Here is a 17788-nt window from a genome sequence, read left to right on the forward strand (position 1 = left end):
TCCTGGGCTGTATAAAACAGGCAACACAGGCACTGTGCCAGATTTGTCTCACAGCTGTAGTTTGCTGACGTGTTCTCAAAGGCAGGGAAGTGTGAGATGATGCTGCAGGAATGGAAGAGCAAGTAGTTAGTATGAGGATTCTGAGGCTGTGAGTCTGGGGGAGGCCGAGATTCTACGCTTCTAACCCGTTCCTAGGTGACGATGTTGCTGAGGTCCTCACCTGGAAGAGCAAAGAGCAAAAATACCATTGGAGTGGTCCCACTGTGCCCCGTGTGTTGTGATAGGTTTTGTGGGTATGGGACAATATGAGAAGCCAATTTTGTGCCTACCAGGTGCTTTCAGTCTCTTTAGAGAGGAGAGATTTATATAAGTAGAAAGATACATGAACTCCACTAGAGTAAAAATTAAATTGAGATAGAGCCAGGCAGTGAGATTCTTCAATGCTGGATGCAAGTAACCACCCCACGAGTGGCACGTGGGCCACAGGGAGATGGCCAGTGGAGTTCTTGGCTGAGCTGGGACTGGGCTTCCTGGCTTCCAGGATCTATACAACATCACCTCCGTTTGGTTGCTGTTGGGATTCCCCTGTTCCTTTCCGGTTATTCCTCATTCTGTTGTTTTGAGCCATTCCTGACACGACTTACATGGAGTGGGGCCTTTGCTTTAGGTCAAATTTCTTGGTTGTGCTGGCCAGAGGGGGAGTCTCGGGAGTGTAACTCTGACCAGATAGCACTGTAGTGAGGCGGAAGGACAGACATGCACCTGAAGCTTAGGGACAGGAGCTTAAAGGTCATCACAGCTGGATGGATGGTGGGCTTAAACAACAGTGCAGAAAGTGAGTTAGGACACCTGTGGGTAAAAGAAATGTTGATAGTTAAGATCAGCAAATGCTCAGAAAGTTTTCTCTAAAGGTACCTCAGAACATTCTTGATATTTTACTATGGAGCTCTCAAATGCTATAAAGCTCTTTGTTATTATAAAGCTCTATAGTATTTTACTATAAAGATACGGTAATATCTTGCCTTAAGGTGGCAGGCTCAAGAAGCAGGGAGAAGGTTAAGATTCTGTGAATTTGTTTTTTAATAATGAAAATGGATGACTTTGGTTCGTACTCTGAGTTGAGATGTCAAGGCTGCAAAGTGGTTGATGTTTGCTTTCTCATTATTGGTATTCTGATTCTATTACCTTACAACTTTCACTGCTCCATAGTGAATTAGAAACAAGTGTAGGAGGGGCCAGGGTCTTGCTTTTAACAAAAGACCACTGATTACCTGGAGGATAACACTGCTTTGAAAAAAAATGCAGAACCAAAGTAAAGCCATTTGGCTGCGTGCACACAGGTGACAGACTGGCCCAGGGTCTGCGCTCAGCTGTCACTCCAGGAATTAAGTGGATGATGCTGACCCAAGCACATGTTCTGGTTGAGCTTTTGGTCAAAAGAGCCATTAGTTTTAGGTTCGCTGAGAATATTCTGTGGCCAAGAAGCCAGATGTATGTGTGTGTGCCTGTACACTGATGGCTTTTGCAACAAATAGACCCTGTGGAAGTTACCTGCCTTTGAGATGAAAATGCAGAAATTGTTCTGACAGCTGTGTGGTGGGATGCCAGGAGATGCAGATGCTGCCATTCAGCACATGTTAGCATCTCTGGGAGCTTTTTTTACTTTAGGCTCTGGGGTACATGTGCAGGTCACACAAGGTTGTTGCATAGGTGCGTACATAACCAGGTGGTTTGCTGCCTCTATTCCCCCTTTGTCTGTATCTGGCATTTCTCCCCATGTTATGCCTCCCCACTCTCCCCACCCGCCGCTGTCCCTCCCCTAGCCACCCCCCAAACTACCTCCAGTGTGTATGCTCCTCTCCCTGAGTCCATGTGTTCTCATTGTTCATCACCCACTTATGAGTGAGAACATGTGGTGTTTGGTTTTCTGTTCTTGTGTCAGTTTGCTGGGAATGATGGTTTCCAGATTCATCTAACCCCCTACAAAGGACACGAACTCATCATTTTTTATGGCTGCATAGTATTCCATGGTGTATATATGCCACATTTTCTTTGTCCAATCTATCATTGATGGGCATTTGGGTTGGTTCCAGGTCTTTGCTATTGTACACAGGGCTGCAATGAACATATGTGTGCATGTGTCTTTATAATAGAACGATTTATAGTTCTTTGGGTATATACTCAGTAATGGGATTGCTGGGTCAAATGGAATTTCTATTTCTAGATCCTTGAGAAATTGCCACACTCTCTTTCACAATGGTTGAACTAATTTACACTCCCACCAACTGTGTAGGAGTATTCCTATTTCTCCACATCCTCTCCAGCATCTGTTGTCTCCAGAGTTTTTAATGATCACCATTCTAACTGGCATGACATGATATCTCAATGTGGTTTTGATTTGCATTTCTCTAATGACCAGTGATGATGAGCATTTTTTCATATGTTTCTTGGCCTCATATATGTCTTCTTTTGAAAAGTGTCTGTTCATATCCTTCACCCACTTTTGAATGGTGTTGTTTTTTTCTTGTATATCTGTTTTAGTTCTTTGTAGATTCTGGATATTAGCTCTTTGTCAGATGGATAGACTGCAAAGATTTTTTCCCATTCTGTTGGTTGCCAGTTCGCTGTAATGATTGTTTCTTTTGCTTTACAAAGCTCTGAATTTTATAGCCATTTGCTTATCTTGGCTTTTGTTGCCATTGCTTTTGGTGTTTTAGTCATGAAGTCCTTGCCTATGCCTATGTCCTGGATGGTTTTGCCTACGTTTTCTTCTAGTGTTTTTATGGTGTTAGGTTTTATGTTTAGATCTTTAATCCATCTGGAGTTAATTTCAGTGTAAGGTGACAGGAAGGGATCCAGTTTCTGCTTTCTGCACATGGCTAGCCAGTTTTCCAAATACCATTTATTAAACAGGTAATCTTTTTCCCCATTGCTTGCTTTTCTCAGGTTTGTCAAAGATCAGATGATTGTAGATGTATGGTGTTGCTTCTGAGGCCTCTGTTCTGTTCCATTGGTCTATATCTCTGTTTTGGTACCAGTACCATGCTGTTTTGATTACTGTAGCCTTGTAGTAGTCTGGCAATGTGATGCCTCCAGCTTTGCTCTTTTTGCTTAGGATTGTCTTTGCTATGTGGGCTCTCTTGTGATTCCATATGAAGTTTAAAGTGGTTTGTTCCAGTTCTGTGAAGAAGGTCATTGGTAGCTTGATGGGGATAGCGTTGAATCTATAAATTACTTTGGGGAGTATGGCCATTTTTACAATATTGATTCTTCCTAACAATGAGCATGGAATGTTTTTCCATCTGTTTGTGTCCTCTCTTATTTCCTTCCTTACTTAAGCAGTGGTTTGTAGTTCTCCTTGAAGAGGTCCTTTACATCCTTTGTTAGTTGTATTTCTAGGTATTTTATTCTCTTTGTAGCAATTGTGAATGGTAGTTTGCTCTTGATTTGGCTCTCTGTTTGTCTGTTATTGGTATATAGGAATGCTTGTGATTTCTGCACAATGATTTTGTATCCTGAGACTTTGCTGAAGTTGCTTATCAGTTTGAGAAGATTTTGGGCTGAGACGATGGCGTCTTCTAAATATAGAATCATGTCTCTGCAAATAGAGACAGTTTGGCTTCTTCCTTTCCTAATTGAATACACTTTATTTCTTTTTCTTGCCTGATTGCTCTGGCTAGAACTTCTAATACTATATTGAGTAGGAGTGGTGAGAGAGGGCATCCTTGTCTAGTGCCTGATTTCAAAGGGAATTCTTCCAGCTTTTCCCTGTTCAGTATGATATTGGCTGTAGGTTTGTCATAAATAGCTTTTATCATTTTATGACACGTTCCGTCGATACCAAGTTTATTGAGAGTTTTTAGCATGAAGGGCTGTTGAATTCTGTCAAAGGGCTTCTCTGCCTCTATTGAGATAATCATGTGGTTTTTGTCTTTGGTTCCATTTATGTGATGGATTATGTTTATGGACTTGCATGTGTTGAACCAGCCTTGCATCCCCAGGATGAAGCCTACTTGATCATGGTGGATAAGCTTTTTGATGTGCTGTTGCAATCGATTTGCCAGTATTTTATTGAAGATTTTTGTGTCGATGTTCATCATGGATATTGGCCTGAAGATTTCTTTTTTAGTTGAGTCTCTGCCTGGTTTTGGTATCAGGATGATGTTGGTCTCATAAAATGAGTTAGGGAGGATTCTCTCTTTTTGTCTTATTTGATGTAGTTTCAGAAGGAATGGAACCAGTTCCTCTTTGTATGTCTGGTAGAATTTGGCTGTGAACTGGTCTGAACCTGGACTTTTTTGATTGGTAGGCTATTGATTGTTGCCTAAACTTCAGCCTTGTTATTGATCTATTCAGGGTTTCAGCTTCTTCCTGGTTTAGTCTTGGTAGAGTACAAATGTCCAGGAATTTATCCATTTCTTCCTTGTTTACTGGTTTGTGTGCATAGAGCTGTTTGTAGTAATCTCTGATGGTAGTTTGTATTTCTGTGGAATCAGTGGTGATAGCCCCTTTATCATTTTTTATTGCATTTATTTGATTCTTCTCTCTTTTCTTTTTTATTAGTCTGGCTAGTGGTCTATTTTGTTGATCTTTTACAAAAAAACAGCTCCTGGATTTATTGATTGTTTGAAGGGTTTTTTGTGTCTCTATCTCCTTCAGTTTGGCTCTGATCTTAGTTATTTCTTGTCTTCTGCTAGCTTTTGAGTTTTTTTGATCTTGCTCTGCTAGCTCTTTCAATTTTAATGATAGGATGTCAGTTTTAGATCTTTCCTTGTTTCTCATGTGGGCATTTATTGCTATAAATTTCTCTCTCAACACTGCTTTAAAGGTGTCCCAGAGATTCTGGTAATTTGTGTCTTCATTCTGATTGGTTTTGAAGAACATCTTTATTTCTGCCTTCATTTCATTGTTTATCCAGTCGACACTCAGAAGCAAGTTGTTCAGTTTCCAAGTGGTTGTGCGGATTTAAGTGAGTTTCTTGATCCTGAGTTCAAATCTGATTGTGCTATGGTCTGATAGACTGTTTGTTATGATTTCTGTTATTTTGCCTTTGCTGAGGAGTGATTTGCTTCCAAATATGTGATCTATTTTAGAGTAAGTGTGATGTGGTGCTGAGAAAAATGTACATTCTGTGGATTTGGGGTGGAGCGTTCTGTATATGTCTATTAGGTCTGCTTGATCCAGCTCTGCATTCAAGGCCTGGATGTCCTTGTTAATTTTCTGTCTCGCTGATCTGTCTGATATTGACAGTGGAGTGTTGAAGTCTCCCACTATTATTGTGTGGGAGTCTAGATCTCCTTTTAGGTCGTTAAGAACTTGCTTTATGTATCTGGGTGCTCCTGTGTTGGGTGCGTATATATTTAGGAGAGTTAACTCTTCTTGTTGGATTGATCCTTTTACCGTTATGTAATGCCCTTCTTTGTTTCTCTTGATCTTTGTTGGTTTCAAGTCCGTTTTATCAGAGACTAGGATTGCAACCTCTGCTTTGTTTTGTTGTCCATTTGCTTGGTAAATCTTCTTCCATCCCTTTGAGTCTATGTGTGTCTTTGTATGTGAGATGGATATCCTGAATACAACACACTGATGGGTCTTGACTTTTTATCCAGTTTGCCAATCTGTGTCTTTTGATTGGGGCGTTTAGGCCATTTACATTCAATGTTAATATTGTTATGTATGAATGTGATCCTGCCATGTTGTTACTGGCTGGTTTTCTTGCCCGTTAGCTGACTCATTTTCTTCATTGCACTTTTGGTCTTTGCCCTTTGGTGTGCTTTTGCAGTGGCTGGTACTTGTTCCTTTCCATGCTTAGTGTTTCTTTCAGGAGCTCTTGTAAGGCAGGTCTGGTGGTGATGAAATCTCTCAGTAATTGCTTGTCCGCAAAGGATTTTATTTCTCCTTCACTTATGAAGCTTAATTTGGCTGGATATGAAATTCTGAGTTGAAAGTTCTTTTCTTTAAGGATGTTGAATATTGGTCCCCACTCTCTTCTGGCATGTAGGGTTTCTGTGGAGAGATCTGCTGTGAGTTTGATTGGCTTCCCTCTGTGGGTGACCTGGCCTTTCTCTCTGGCTGTCTTTAGCATTTTTTCCTTCATTTCAACCCTGGTGAATCTGATGATTATGTGCCTTGGGATTGCTCTTCTTGAGTATCTTTATGGAGTTCTCTGTATTTCTTGGATTTGAATGTTGGACTGCCTTGCTAGGCTGGGGAAGTTCTCCTGGATGATATCCTGGAAAGTATTTTCCAGCTTGGATTCATTCTTCCTGTCATATTCATGTACACCGATCAAGCGTAGACTAGGTCTTTTCACATAATCCCATATTTCTTGGAGGCTTTGTTCACTTCTTTTCAGTCTTTTTTCTCTTGTCTTGCCTTCTCTTTTTATTTCATTGAGTTGATCTTCAATCTGATATCCTTTCTTCTGCTTGATCGATTTGGCTATTAAAACTTGTGTTTACTTCACGTAGTTCTCTTGCTGTGTTTTTCAACTCCATCAAGTTGCTTATATTCTTCTCTAAGCTGGTTATTCTTGTTAGCATTTCATCTAACCTTTTTTCAAGGTTTTTGGTTTCTTTGCATTGAGTTAGAACGTGTTCCTTTTGCTCAGAAAAGTTTGTTATTATCCACTGTCCGAAGTCTGTTTCTGTCAATTAGTCACACTCTTTCTCAGTCATGTTGTGTTCCCGTGTTGTTGAGGAGTTGTGATCCCTTGAAAGAGAGGAGGTGTTCTGGTCTTTGATGGTTTCATCTTTTTTGCGCTGTTTTTTTTCCCCCATCTTTGTTGATTTAGCTATCTGTGATCAGGGAGCTGGTTGATGAGGTTGCTTGTCTGCCTGTAGAGGTGCTACTGAGTTTCTATGGACTCCTTCAGGTTGCTAGGTAAGCTTCCTGTCCTCTGGGAGCTTTTATGTCACCTCAGATCCCAACTGAGTTGGTCTGAGGTGCAGCTGGGAATTGATGTTTTCCAGGCTCCTCAGGTGATTCTGACTGCAAGTAAGGCTGGGAACCCCCAGGTTGTGTTAAGAATGTGCTGGGCAAGTCACTGACAGTTGATCCTATATTACTACTTTACCAAGGTCTGCGTTCTTTCCTGTCAGAACTTGGCCCCATTCAATGACTTGGTCTGCAAATCAGGATAGCTACTTGGGGAGGGTGAGTGAAATTTTTGGGTTTGTGGCTGAGAGAAGGGACAAACAGGCCAGGCACAGTGGCTCCTTTCTGTCATCCCAGCACTTTGGGAGGCCAAGATGAGAAGATCACTTGAGGCCAGGAGTTGGAGGCTGCAGTGACCTGTGGTCACACCACTCACTGCATGCTAGCCTGGGTAACAGAGAACCCTGCCTGGGTTCCCATTTGAAAAAAAAGAAAAAGAGTACACAAATAAATTGAGGTGGCTGACAACTTGGGAATACTTAAATATGCTTTCTACTTGCTGACCACTTTCTTTTACTTCTGCAGGAAAATGACTTTGTCTCTGAATGCAGAATATCAGAGCAGAGATTCCCAGGCTCTGAAGATGTGCTATACCATCTTGGCTTTTGCCTGTGTTGTTTTGTTTGTTTGCAGACTGCTAAATAACTCCCTCTGACTTCACTATTTTGTAACACCTTTTGAGATAATGGTGCGATATCTAGTGTATATAACCAAATGCAGGCTCAGCAGTCTCTTGGGTAGAATTTTAATTTCATTGATCTGCGACATTCTTTTGACATCTAAAATGTGTCCTTTGCTACCGGTCCTGTGAGTTATTCCCCAGTTATCGTGGTATCAGATCACATTGTGTCCTGAAATGAGAAGGTGGGGAGATGTGTGCAGATAGCTTTAGACATTCACCGGATGGGCCCTTTCTAGGTAGTGACACACATTTAGAAACCTGAGAGCTTTGTTCTGTATCTAAGTTTCTTCTGTTTTAATCTTTCAGTGCACGAGGGTCTGGATCCCTGACCCTGATGAAGTGTGGCGCTCAGCTGAGTTAACCAAGGACTACAAAGAAGGCGATAAGAGCCTGCAGCTCAGACTGGAGGATGAAACGGTAAGAGTGAGTCTGTGGTGGGTGGGGAGCTCAGGTGTGTGAGGAACAGGAGGTAGATAGTACATTGTGGGCTGGTATTTTCCCTGGACGTTGGAGCACCTGAGCCCTTAGATTCTTTCCTGTTGCTGTCAATAAATGTGAAAGTGCTAAGCCTGGAAGCCGCTCTACGCATGTCACAGAAAAAAATAAGTGCTTATTGGGGTTAGCAGCTGGGAGGTCATTGGTGGCCAAGGCAGGAGTCTTCTCAGTGGGGTGGAGGGAACAGGAGGTTGAGGCCTCACTAGGAGGCGAGGGAGAGGAGCTACAAGGGTCCCTGCAGGGTTCAGTGGTTGGAGCCGGCCTGCCTGGGTTGGGATCCTGGCTCAGCCATCACTAGCTTTGTGATCTTACATCAGTTTACAATCTTTCTGTGCCTGTTACTTCATCTGTAAAGTGGGAGCGCTAGTTAATCTAGGGCTGTTTTGAGAATAAGATGGGTTAATATGTGGCAGGTACTTAAAATAGTGCCTGGCACGTAAGTGCTTCGTATGTGGTTAGCTGCTGTAGTGAGCATTTTTTATTATTTGACCTTCAGGCTGTTTCTTTCAAATGGAAGACAAGGTAGTATCTATGAAATTCTATTCCTCCCAAAATGTCTGATTTAGTTTCCTTTCTCATGAGCCTTTTGTGACCATTGCCTCTGCAACTGGTACATTTCGCAAATAATGGATGCTCACCCTATATGCTGTGCCAGGTCCTAGGGGGCAGATGGGTGAGCAGTTGTGGCCCTGCTGTTTCAGGTAGCTCAGTGATAAAGCGGAGCAGTGAACATGAACACAAGAGTGAGACAAAGTGTAGTGATAAATGGCAGTAGGCATGGAAGCAAGTGCATAAAGTATGGGAGAGAAAAGGAACCTACGCTTTTTATTTTTAAAGAGATGGGGTTTCGCTGTGTTGTCCAGGTGAGCCTCAAACTCTTGGGCTCAAGTGATCCTCTTCTTGCCTCAGTCCCCGGAGTAACTGGGACTCCTATTGAGGAGAAGAGGGGGTTTTGAGAAGGAGCTGGCCATGGAAGATTCGGGGTGTGATGATCAAGAGTAGAGAGTCCCAGCAGGAGCTGTGTGTTCCAAAGCCCCGAGACCTTGTTGTGTTCCAGGAAAGGGAAGGAGGCCAGTGCATCTGGGAGCTGTCAGGGAAGGGGACAGTTGGGTTCAGGCTGAGGATGCAGGCAGAGGTAATTCCTGCAGGCTTTACTGTGCGGGAGACGACTGGGAGAAAAACAGGTTTGGAACAAAGTGGTTGGTAACAAATTAAGAGTCGGCTGTGGGACAGATTGAGTTTGCGCTGCAGCGCAGACATTGCTTGGAGAAAAGGTTTGGGATGGAGTGACTGTTTCCTCTCTGAATGCCAACAGCACTAAGAGTGTGTACCATATCCTCTGTCCTTTGATCTTTTCCTGCCTATTCTCAGTCTTGTCTCCTTTTCTAGGTGGCTGGTGATTAACCAGTTGCTTGAACATTCCACCACTAACTTCTGTTTTGTAACAGCTTAAGCATACCACTTGGTAAACCCAGAACATGAGCTTGTTCGAAAACGTCTGTACCAAGGTGTGCACCCCTCATGTCCCTCTTCCTAGTAGGCAGCCTTCACTAACTGCCTCTTGGTGTTGAAATGAGAAGCACAACTCCTGACAGATGGAATTATGTTTACCATGTTGAATAACTTCCCACCCCACGCCCAGGAAAAAAAAAAGAAATTAGTGCACCCACTCGAATGGTGTGTCTTACTTTACTCCAGCAGATTTCATTTCAGTTGATCTTTTCAAGTGGCTGGGTATTTTTAAAAAGTTGTACCGAGGTAGTGAGGAATGATCTGCCATGTTGCTAAAACAGAGCAGATGCTCACCTCCCCTGCTGAAAATGAGTTTGGCCCTGCATGACTAATCCTGGCAGCTGCCCAGACCCCATCGCCTCCTTCCCCTGCTACAAGGCCGGGCAGCATGTAATTGGCAGAGAAACCTGGGACTGGAGATTAGCAGCTCTCGAGAAATCATGGGCTCTGAACGTCTGAGTTTGTCCAGGTTGCTCATGGGCAGTGGCTTGTCCACAGCTGGCTCTGAGCTGTCATTATGAGTGACTTGGCGGAGCTGTGGACTAGAGGTAGGAGCACAGAAATTACGTGGCCAGACTTTGAATGCTTGCAGAGAGTCTCCTCTGAAGCTGAAATGATCTGTGGTATACTATGCTGGCTGGAAAATCTGCCCCAGCAGCCTCTTCTAACCTCGTGTATCCTCCCACCCCCTGAAGCTCAATAGTGTGGGTTTCACTGCATCAGCAAAGGATTAACATCAGTTAGAGTCTCTTCCAGGAAGACAATGATATTCCTAACCTCTGACTTGTGACAGGACCTTCCACCTACCTACAAACTTGTTCTCTCTTCAAGACAGTCAAGCTTCTGTCTGTGCCTCTAAAAGGGTTTTTCACTGTTGCTTTTGCTTATTCATTCATTTCTATTGTGGTAAAATATATGTGGCATAAAATTTATCATGCTGACCATTTTTAGTGTAAAATTCAGTGGCAGTTAGCAGCAAATGAGTACAACAAAATTCACATTGTTGTGCAATCATCACCACCATCCTCCTTCAGAACTCTTCTTATTCAACTGACACTTGGCTCCCCCTTTTTTTTTTTTTTTTTGAGACCAAGTTTCGCTCTTGTTACCCAGGCTGGAGTGCAATGGCATGATCTCGGCTCACCGCAACCTCCACCTCCTGGGTTCAGGCAATTCTCCTGCCTCAGCCTCCTGAGGAGCTGGGATTACAGGTACGCGCCACCATGCCCAGCTAATTTTTTGTATTTTTAGTAGAGATAGGGTTTCATCATGTTGACCAGGATGGTCTCGATCTCTTGACCTCATGATCCACCCGCCTCGGCCTCCCAAAGTGCTGGGATTACAGGCGTGAGCCACTGCGCCCGGCCCTTGGCTCCCATTAAATACCAACTTACCAGTCTCTTCTCCTCCCCACAGCACCTGGAAACCTCCATTCTACTTTCTGTCTCTCTGAGTTTGACTATCCCAGGTACCTCATAGAAGTGGAATCATACCGTATTTGTCCTTTTGTGTCTGGCTTATTTCACCTGGCATATGTAAGATGTTTCATATTAAAGTCACTAAGATGGTAAACGTCCTGGGGGAATAGCATCTTAGACCTTTTTCTCCCCAAAGCCATAATGGGTACAAGGTATCTAGGTGTGCCAACTCTGAGCACCAGACTATTTTTAGAGTGAATCAGGCTTTCAGGGGATGCGGACCTTGGTGATGAAGTGGCTTCCTTCCGTATGCTCTGCCTGGAGCAGAGCTCTGTGCAGGCCAGGCCTTCTCCCTGGCCCAACCTCCGTTTCTGACTGCTTGACTCCTGCCCTCTAGTGGCAGGGAAAACTCTCCTTGTTTCCACGATTTAAAATTTAATTTTCCAACTGAGTTTGTATCTAGTATCTATTATCCACCTTGATGGTGAGTACTCCCTCTGGGAAGGCCCTGACTTAGCATGAGTGAGAGGAAGAAGGGAGCATGTGAGCTTTTCAAAGAGTAACACACTGTACTGTCTCAGTATTTCCAAGCCCACCCTAACATTTGGAGGGCCAGGGCAAGAGAATGTAACCCTCCATCTGTTTAAATAAAGTATATTTTATCAAATTATTTAAATCTCATATTTTTAATTTGAATTTTTTAAAATATTTAATATTTTAAAAATAAAGATAGTTGCAGTTCTATTCAATCTCTATCCAGCTGCCAATATACAGAATCACTGTCTTGGTTTGGGCGTGTTATACCTGCACATATGTGTAAACACATAAGAGTAATATGAATTGTTCAGTATTGCAAAGTGTTCCTCCTCTGTCATATTGCAGGGGTAGCGAAAACTTAGAACCCCTGGAACCATGGCAAGACCATGTGGAGAAGAAGGGACTTGGACCATCGGCCCAACTAGAAAATGATAATCCATTATGCAAGAATCTTTTGTATGTACTATCTGAAAGGAAAGATAATGAGTTTTTCTTTGCTTTTACCTAAGCATCTTTGCTACCTGATTCTTCCCCATCCTCCAAAGCGCCATTTCTCCACTACTGGCAGTGTTACAACCCAGGAACCTTCAAGGCAACTGGGCACTGTTGTCTTATTTCAAGAACACAGGACAAGGTGTGGAGAAGCATTTCTCTGGGGTCTGAAGGTGTTAGTCACCAGAGTGGTGGTGAGCACTGCAGGTCATGCTGCGATAGCAATGACCGTTGATCCCAAGGACAGAGGCACACCATGTGTTCTTTACTAAGTTTACATTTTGTGATATTTAAAGCCCTCTGCAACACAGGGCCAGGGAAGAGGTCCCTCTTGCTCAGGTCTAAGGATGGTACTGAACATATCTAGACATTATTACAAGGACCTATCAAACATGGTTCCTTACATCAAGAAGCTGGAGTCTCACAGAACCACTGGGACTATTGTCCTTGCACATTGGTGCAGTCAGACTCATCCACCTTGAGAACGCAGAGCTCTTGTCAACTCAGTGCAGCTTAAGTCCCTGCTGTGCACACATCTGGCGAAACCAGAGAGCGAACAGTGTCTGAGGATACCCTTCTGGAACCAGCAAAGCTTCTTATTAGAGGTAGAGCTTGATTACTACTTCTTTTAGCTGGACATTTTAGTTCTTATTTATCATAATACTGGTTTATGGGTCTCCTAATAATTTTTCTTTTTATCTTTGCCTTGCTTTCAATTGCTCACTTATCATGGTTATATTGTACATACACAAAATGTTTTAACAAAGTATAATATTGCATATTATTGTCTGCTGGTAATATTGCTACCACCATAATTAGTGATCTTGTCTAAAGATTCAAAGTGTAAAAAAAAATTGTGGTAAGATACACGTAACAATTCAACATTTTCACCGTGTTTACGTGTACAGTTCAGTGGCATTAGTATATTCACATTGTTGTGCCACCATCACTACCATCCGTCTGCAGATGGATACTCTTGAAGCTCTTCCTAATTTATTGTCATTGATCTACTTTTCCTGCTAATTCTCCCCTCCCCCCAGGTTAGGATGCTTTGCCCAGCTGCTTCAGATTACAGAGGAGTGGGGCAGCAATTGGCACCCTTGCCCCCAACATTTGGCAACGTCTGGGCACATTTTTGGTTGTCAAACTGTCATGAAAAGGATTTGCTACTAGCATCTAGTGGGATGCTTCTCAGTGCTCTGTAATGCACAAGGTGGCACCCCCACAGCAGAGAACTGTCTGGCCCCAGGTGTTAACAGTGACAAGGCTGAGAAACTCAGGTTTAAGCCCATAAGGAAAGTGGTGTGGTCTGTTCATTGCTGGAATATACCAAGTTAAGAGTTAAACTGAGGCTCCATGATTCTAACAGAATGTGTAAGCAGTGTAATAAATTAAAGTCAAAAGATTAACTTTGACTCCATGTTTTTATGCGGCTGTAATCTTGTTTATAATTCACACTTCTTAATTATTGTCGACCAAGCAGTTTATCAGCAGCTTTTCATTTATGGACCACTTTTCTTCTTTTAATTACTTGCATCACTGTTCATTCATCGTTCATTAATTAAAATTAATTATTATTGAGCAATGATGTGCCAGGGTCTGGTTATACAGCAGTAAAAATAACATATCTATACCTTTGTGAACTTTCTGTCCAACTTAATGAAAATATACAATATAGGGTTTAGAATATGAAAAACACTGGTGACCATGGTGGGATATTTCATGCTATTCCACCTACCTTCTTATCTAAATCTCTGAGTCCCCCAACTTTACACTCTTTTTTTTTTTTTTGAGATGGAGTCTTGCTCTGTTGCCCAGGCTGGGGTGCAGTAGTGCAGTCTCAGCTCACTGCAACCTCTGCCTCCCAGGTTCAAGAGATTCTTGTGCCTCAGCCTCCCGAGTAGCTGGGATTACAAGTGTATACTACCACACCTAGCTAATTTTTGTATTTTAAGTAGAGAGGGAATTTCACCATATTAGCCAGGCTGGTCTCGAACTCCTGAGCTCAGGTGATCCACCAACCTCTGCCTCCTGAAGTGCTGGAATTACAGGCATGAGCCATCACGACTGGTCCACACTCTTTTTAAAACCCTTTTGGATACTACCTCTGAGTTTCCTGCTGACTTCTTAAAGCAGGAACACTTAGGGTGGCAGAGATGACATGGTTCCTAGCCCCCTTGCAGTTCAGTGGGACCCTGTGATTACTTTTGTCAGTGGGCTCTAGGTAGAACTGATGTCTATCACTTCAGGTGGAAGCAGAGAAGAATCCACAGGAGTTTGCTGTGCTCTTCTCTTCCTCTGCCTGGTGACTGTCAGGCAGCATGTTGGTGTCAGCATGACCTTAAAGAGAGAGCCTCAGTACCAGCCAGCCTTGAGCATCTAGCACAAATGAGAAATGGACCTTTGTGGTATTAAGCCACTAACGTTTCAGGGTTAATTTGTTACTTCCTCATGACTTAACTGACTTTTCCTAATTGGGAAGGTTACATAAATCAGAGTATTTTATTTTTTAAGTAATTGAGTGCCTGCGTTGTGCTTTGTGGTACGAGAGGAAGAAAGTTCTCTTTAAGGAGGATAAGCTTTCTGGACACTGGAGAAGACGAAGATAAAACTTAAACACAGAACTGTTAGAGAATGAGACACAGCAGAACAGTCATTAATTGTTTGTGTTTTTTATGCTTGTCTAGGACATAGCATAAAATAACCTTTTACTCCATATTAAATGAACCTAGAGCCATAGGCTTGCCACTGTAGTGAGGGTAAGTGGACTTAAGCTTTGAGGTCTCCTCTTACCTGGGAATATAGTTTCCTTAACTTTGTTTTTCTTACAGGATAGCTGTTATAATTTCACAAATGAGAAAACCCCTGCATCCATGGACCTCAGTTAAAAACCTTCAGCTAATGAAGTTGGAAGGACCCATGAAGATTACCGAAACTAGGCTTCCCATCTCACAATTAGGAAAACTGAGGCTCCTGGAAGTCAAGTGATGGGCTCAAGGCCTTACAGAACTTGGGTTCAGTTTTTCTCAACTTTGTGCATTAGAAACCCCTGGAGAGCAGGCAAAGCCTAGGTTTCAGCCATACTAATTAAATCAAAATCTTGGGTTGGGATGGGATGTCGGTTACCTTTCTTAAAAGCTCTCCAGGGGATTCCAGTGTGCAAAGAGGTTTGAGAGCCGCTGCTTTATTTGATGGACCAGGACTTGAACACAGGGGTTAACTCCTATTTGGTGCTGTTTCTACCTCTGGGTCAACACCAAGTGCTTGCCAGCTGGTAACCCTGTTTTTTACTAGCATATCTTTTTTTCTAGATCTTCTGGTTCCATGGGTAGATAATAAAACCAATTCTTTCTTCTCCTTTTGTCCACTGTTTGATGATGATTTGTTCCAAACCTTTGGGAGTTGTCATTCAAAGATGTTTTTATGATTATACCATCTTGCTGTTGTACTATGTAGCACAGACATAGATTGAGGTATGGGAGAAGTTATCAATGAAATTAGACACTTCACTCAACTAGTATTTTTGAGCACCTACTAAGTAATATAGAATCGAAGGCCCATAGAGCTTAGAACAGTCTAGGCCAGCACTTCCAACAGAACATTGGCTGAGGCACAGTGTTCTGTATCTCACTTGTCTAATGTGGCAGTCATTAGCTACATGTAGTTACTGGACCCTTAAAATATGATGTGAAAGAAAATAAACTCTTGTAGGCCAGGATCGTGGTGACTCACTCCTGTAATCTTAGCACTTCAGGAGGCTGAGGCGAGTGGATCACCTGAGCTCAGGAGTTCAAGACCAGCCTGGGCAACATGGTGAAACCCTGTCTCTACCAAAAATACAAAAATTAGCCAGGTGTGATGGTGCATACCTGTAGTCCCAGCTACTCGGGAGGCTGAGGCAGGATGATCGCTTGAGCTCAGGAGGCGGAGGTTGTAGTGAGTCAAGATCACGCCACTGCACTCCACCCTCAGCAATAGAGCAAGACTCTGTCTCAAAAAGAAAAACTCTCAGTACCCCAAACTCACTGTGCCAAAGGGAAAGTTAAACTTTGGATCTGAGTCACATAATACTGCTTTCCAAAAAGCTATAATTTTGCAGCCCTGTGTCACAGCCTCATCTGTAAGCCTTGTTCCCACAATGATAGAAGACCACATTATCTCCCCAGATGGCTTCCCTCACAAATTGCTTACAAGGAAATTTCTTGAGTCCCTAAATCTTCCAGGGTACATATCACTCCTATAAACTAGGCCTACACAACTGAGTTCTGTTGACTCTCACATGACAATGTCAATTACTAGCTTATCTTCACAGGTACAGGACAAGGACAAGACCAGAAATCATCCCTCTGCCTGCCCTGAGATAAATACACAATGGACTTTTTCGTCTTCTCCCTCTTTCCACATGTAAAATATGGATTTACTGAGGCTAACCAGAGCCTCACAAGAATGTAACCATTTGTCTCACTGCCCGCCCTCCCTCTCCCTCCTTTTTCCCCTCCTGCTTGCTCTCTCCCCTTTAAATACTGAAGTTCCCAAACCCTCTTGGACAAAGCATAGGCTGCAGATGTTCCTGCATGGTATTTTTCCCTGGCTGCGTCCTCAGCCTTGGCTAAACAAACCTCTGTTAATTGAGACCTGCCTCAATCACTTTGTATTAACAGTGGCTAGTGTGACTGAGAAACTGAGGTTTCAGTTGAATTTAATTGTATTAATTTCACTGAAATAGCCACATGGGGATAGGGGCTACCCTACTGGGGAGCTCAGGGGTAGACCAGTTCCTTCTCTAGGCCTCCTGCCACTCTCACTGGTCTAGTCCTGCTTGTCAGGCATGGACCAACTGGGAACCTCTATCTGTTCCTGATTCCCGGCTCCTAGTTGCAGAAAGGAGCCAAGGGCCACCCTAAGTGGTAACTAAGCATTAATTTTGTGATAAGTGTTAACATTTAGCCTCCTTTTCACCTCTAAAGGCCCAGTTATTATGGAGTGGATGGAATCTTTTGTGCCGGAAAGTTCATGGCCCCCAATCACGGTCATAACCACTTAGATGTCAAATAAAACTATATTAGCTGTAAATGCCAGATACCAGCAGCAGTATTAGAATCAAATTCCTGTTATACAAAAAAATCTGTTCTCAGGTCTCTCACTTCTGCCTTCCCTCTGGATGTCCACACACCCAAGAATCCACAGCTTTGGCTACTGAGCTTGCAGCACCCCCCCACCCCTTTTTTGCTGCTCTGGGCATTTTTACTCCTTATCAGTTTTACTGAAACCAATACCACCTGGCTTGTCAGTAATTTTCACAAAACTGCATATGGGTTTGCTTCAGCATGCTTTGGGGAGAGTCTTTTTCTTTTAATTTTTTATTTCCATAAGTTTTTGGGGAACAGGTGGTATTTGGTTAGATGAATAAGTTCTTTAGCGGTGAATTGTGAGATTTTGATACACCCGTCTCTCAGTATACACTGAACCCAATTTGTAGTCTCCTATTCCTCACCCTTTTCCCTCTGAGTCCCCAAAGTCCACGCTATCATTTTTATGCCTTTGCATCCTCATAGCTTAGCTCTTGCTTATGAGTGAGAAGGTACGATGTTTGGTTTTCTGTTCCTGAGTTACTTAGAATAATCTCCAGTCCAGTCTGGGTTGCTGCTAATGCTATTAATTCATTCCTTTTTATGGCTGAGTAGTATTCCATTATACACACACACACCACAATTTCTTT

General features: G+C 42.9%; 1 protein-coding gene across 2 annotated transcripts in view; it reads left to right on the forward strand.

Moving 5' to 3' along the window:
- MYO5B (myosin VB) overlaps positions 1 to 17788 on the forward strand; it is a 390752-nt gene that overhangs the window by 141494 nt on the left and 231470 nt on the right. For both annotated transcript variants that reach the window (XM_064379193.1, XM_012440811.2), the window contains exon 2: positions 7922 to 8032. In XM_064379193.1, the coding sequence (XP_064235263.1) occupies positions 7922 to 8032 (111 nt within the window). The remainder of the gene's footprint in view (positions 1 to 7921; positions 8033 to 17788) is intronic.

This window comes from Aotus nancymaae, unplaced genomic scaffold, assembly GCF_030222135.1.
Source record: "Aotus nancymaae isolate 86718 unplaced genomic scaffold, 86718_ANA_hifiasm-v0.15.2.pri h1tg000020l, whole genome shotgun sequence".
Lineage (NCBI taxonomy): Eukaryota > Metazoa > Chordata > Mammalia > Primates > Aotidae > Aotus > Aotus nancymaae.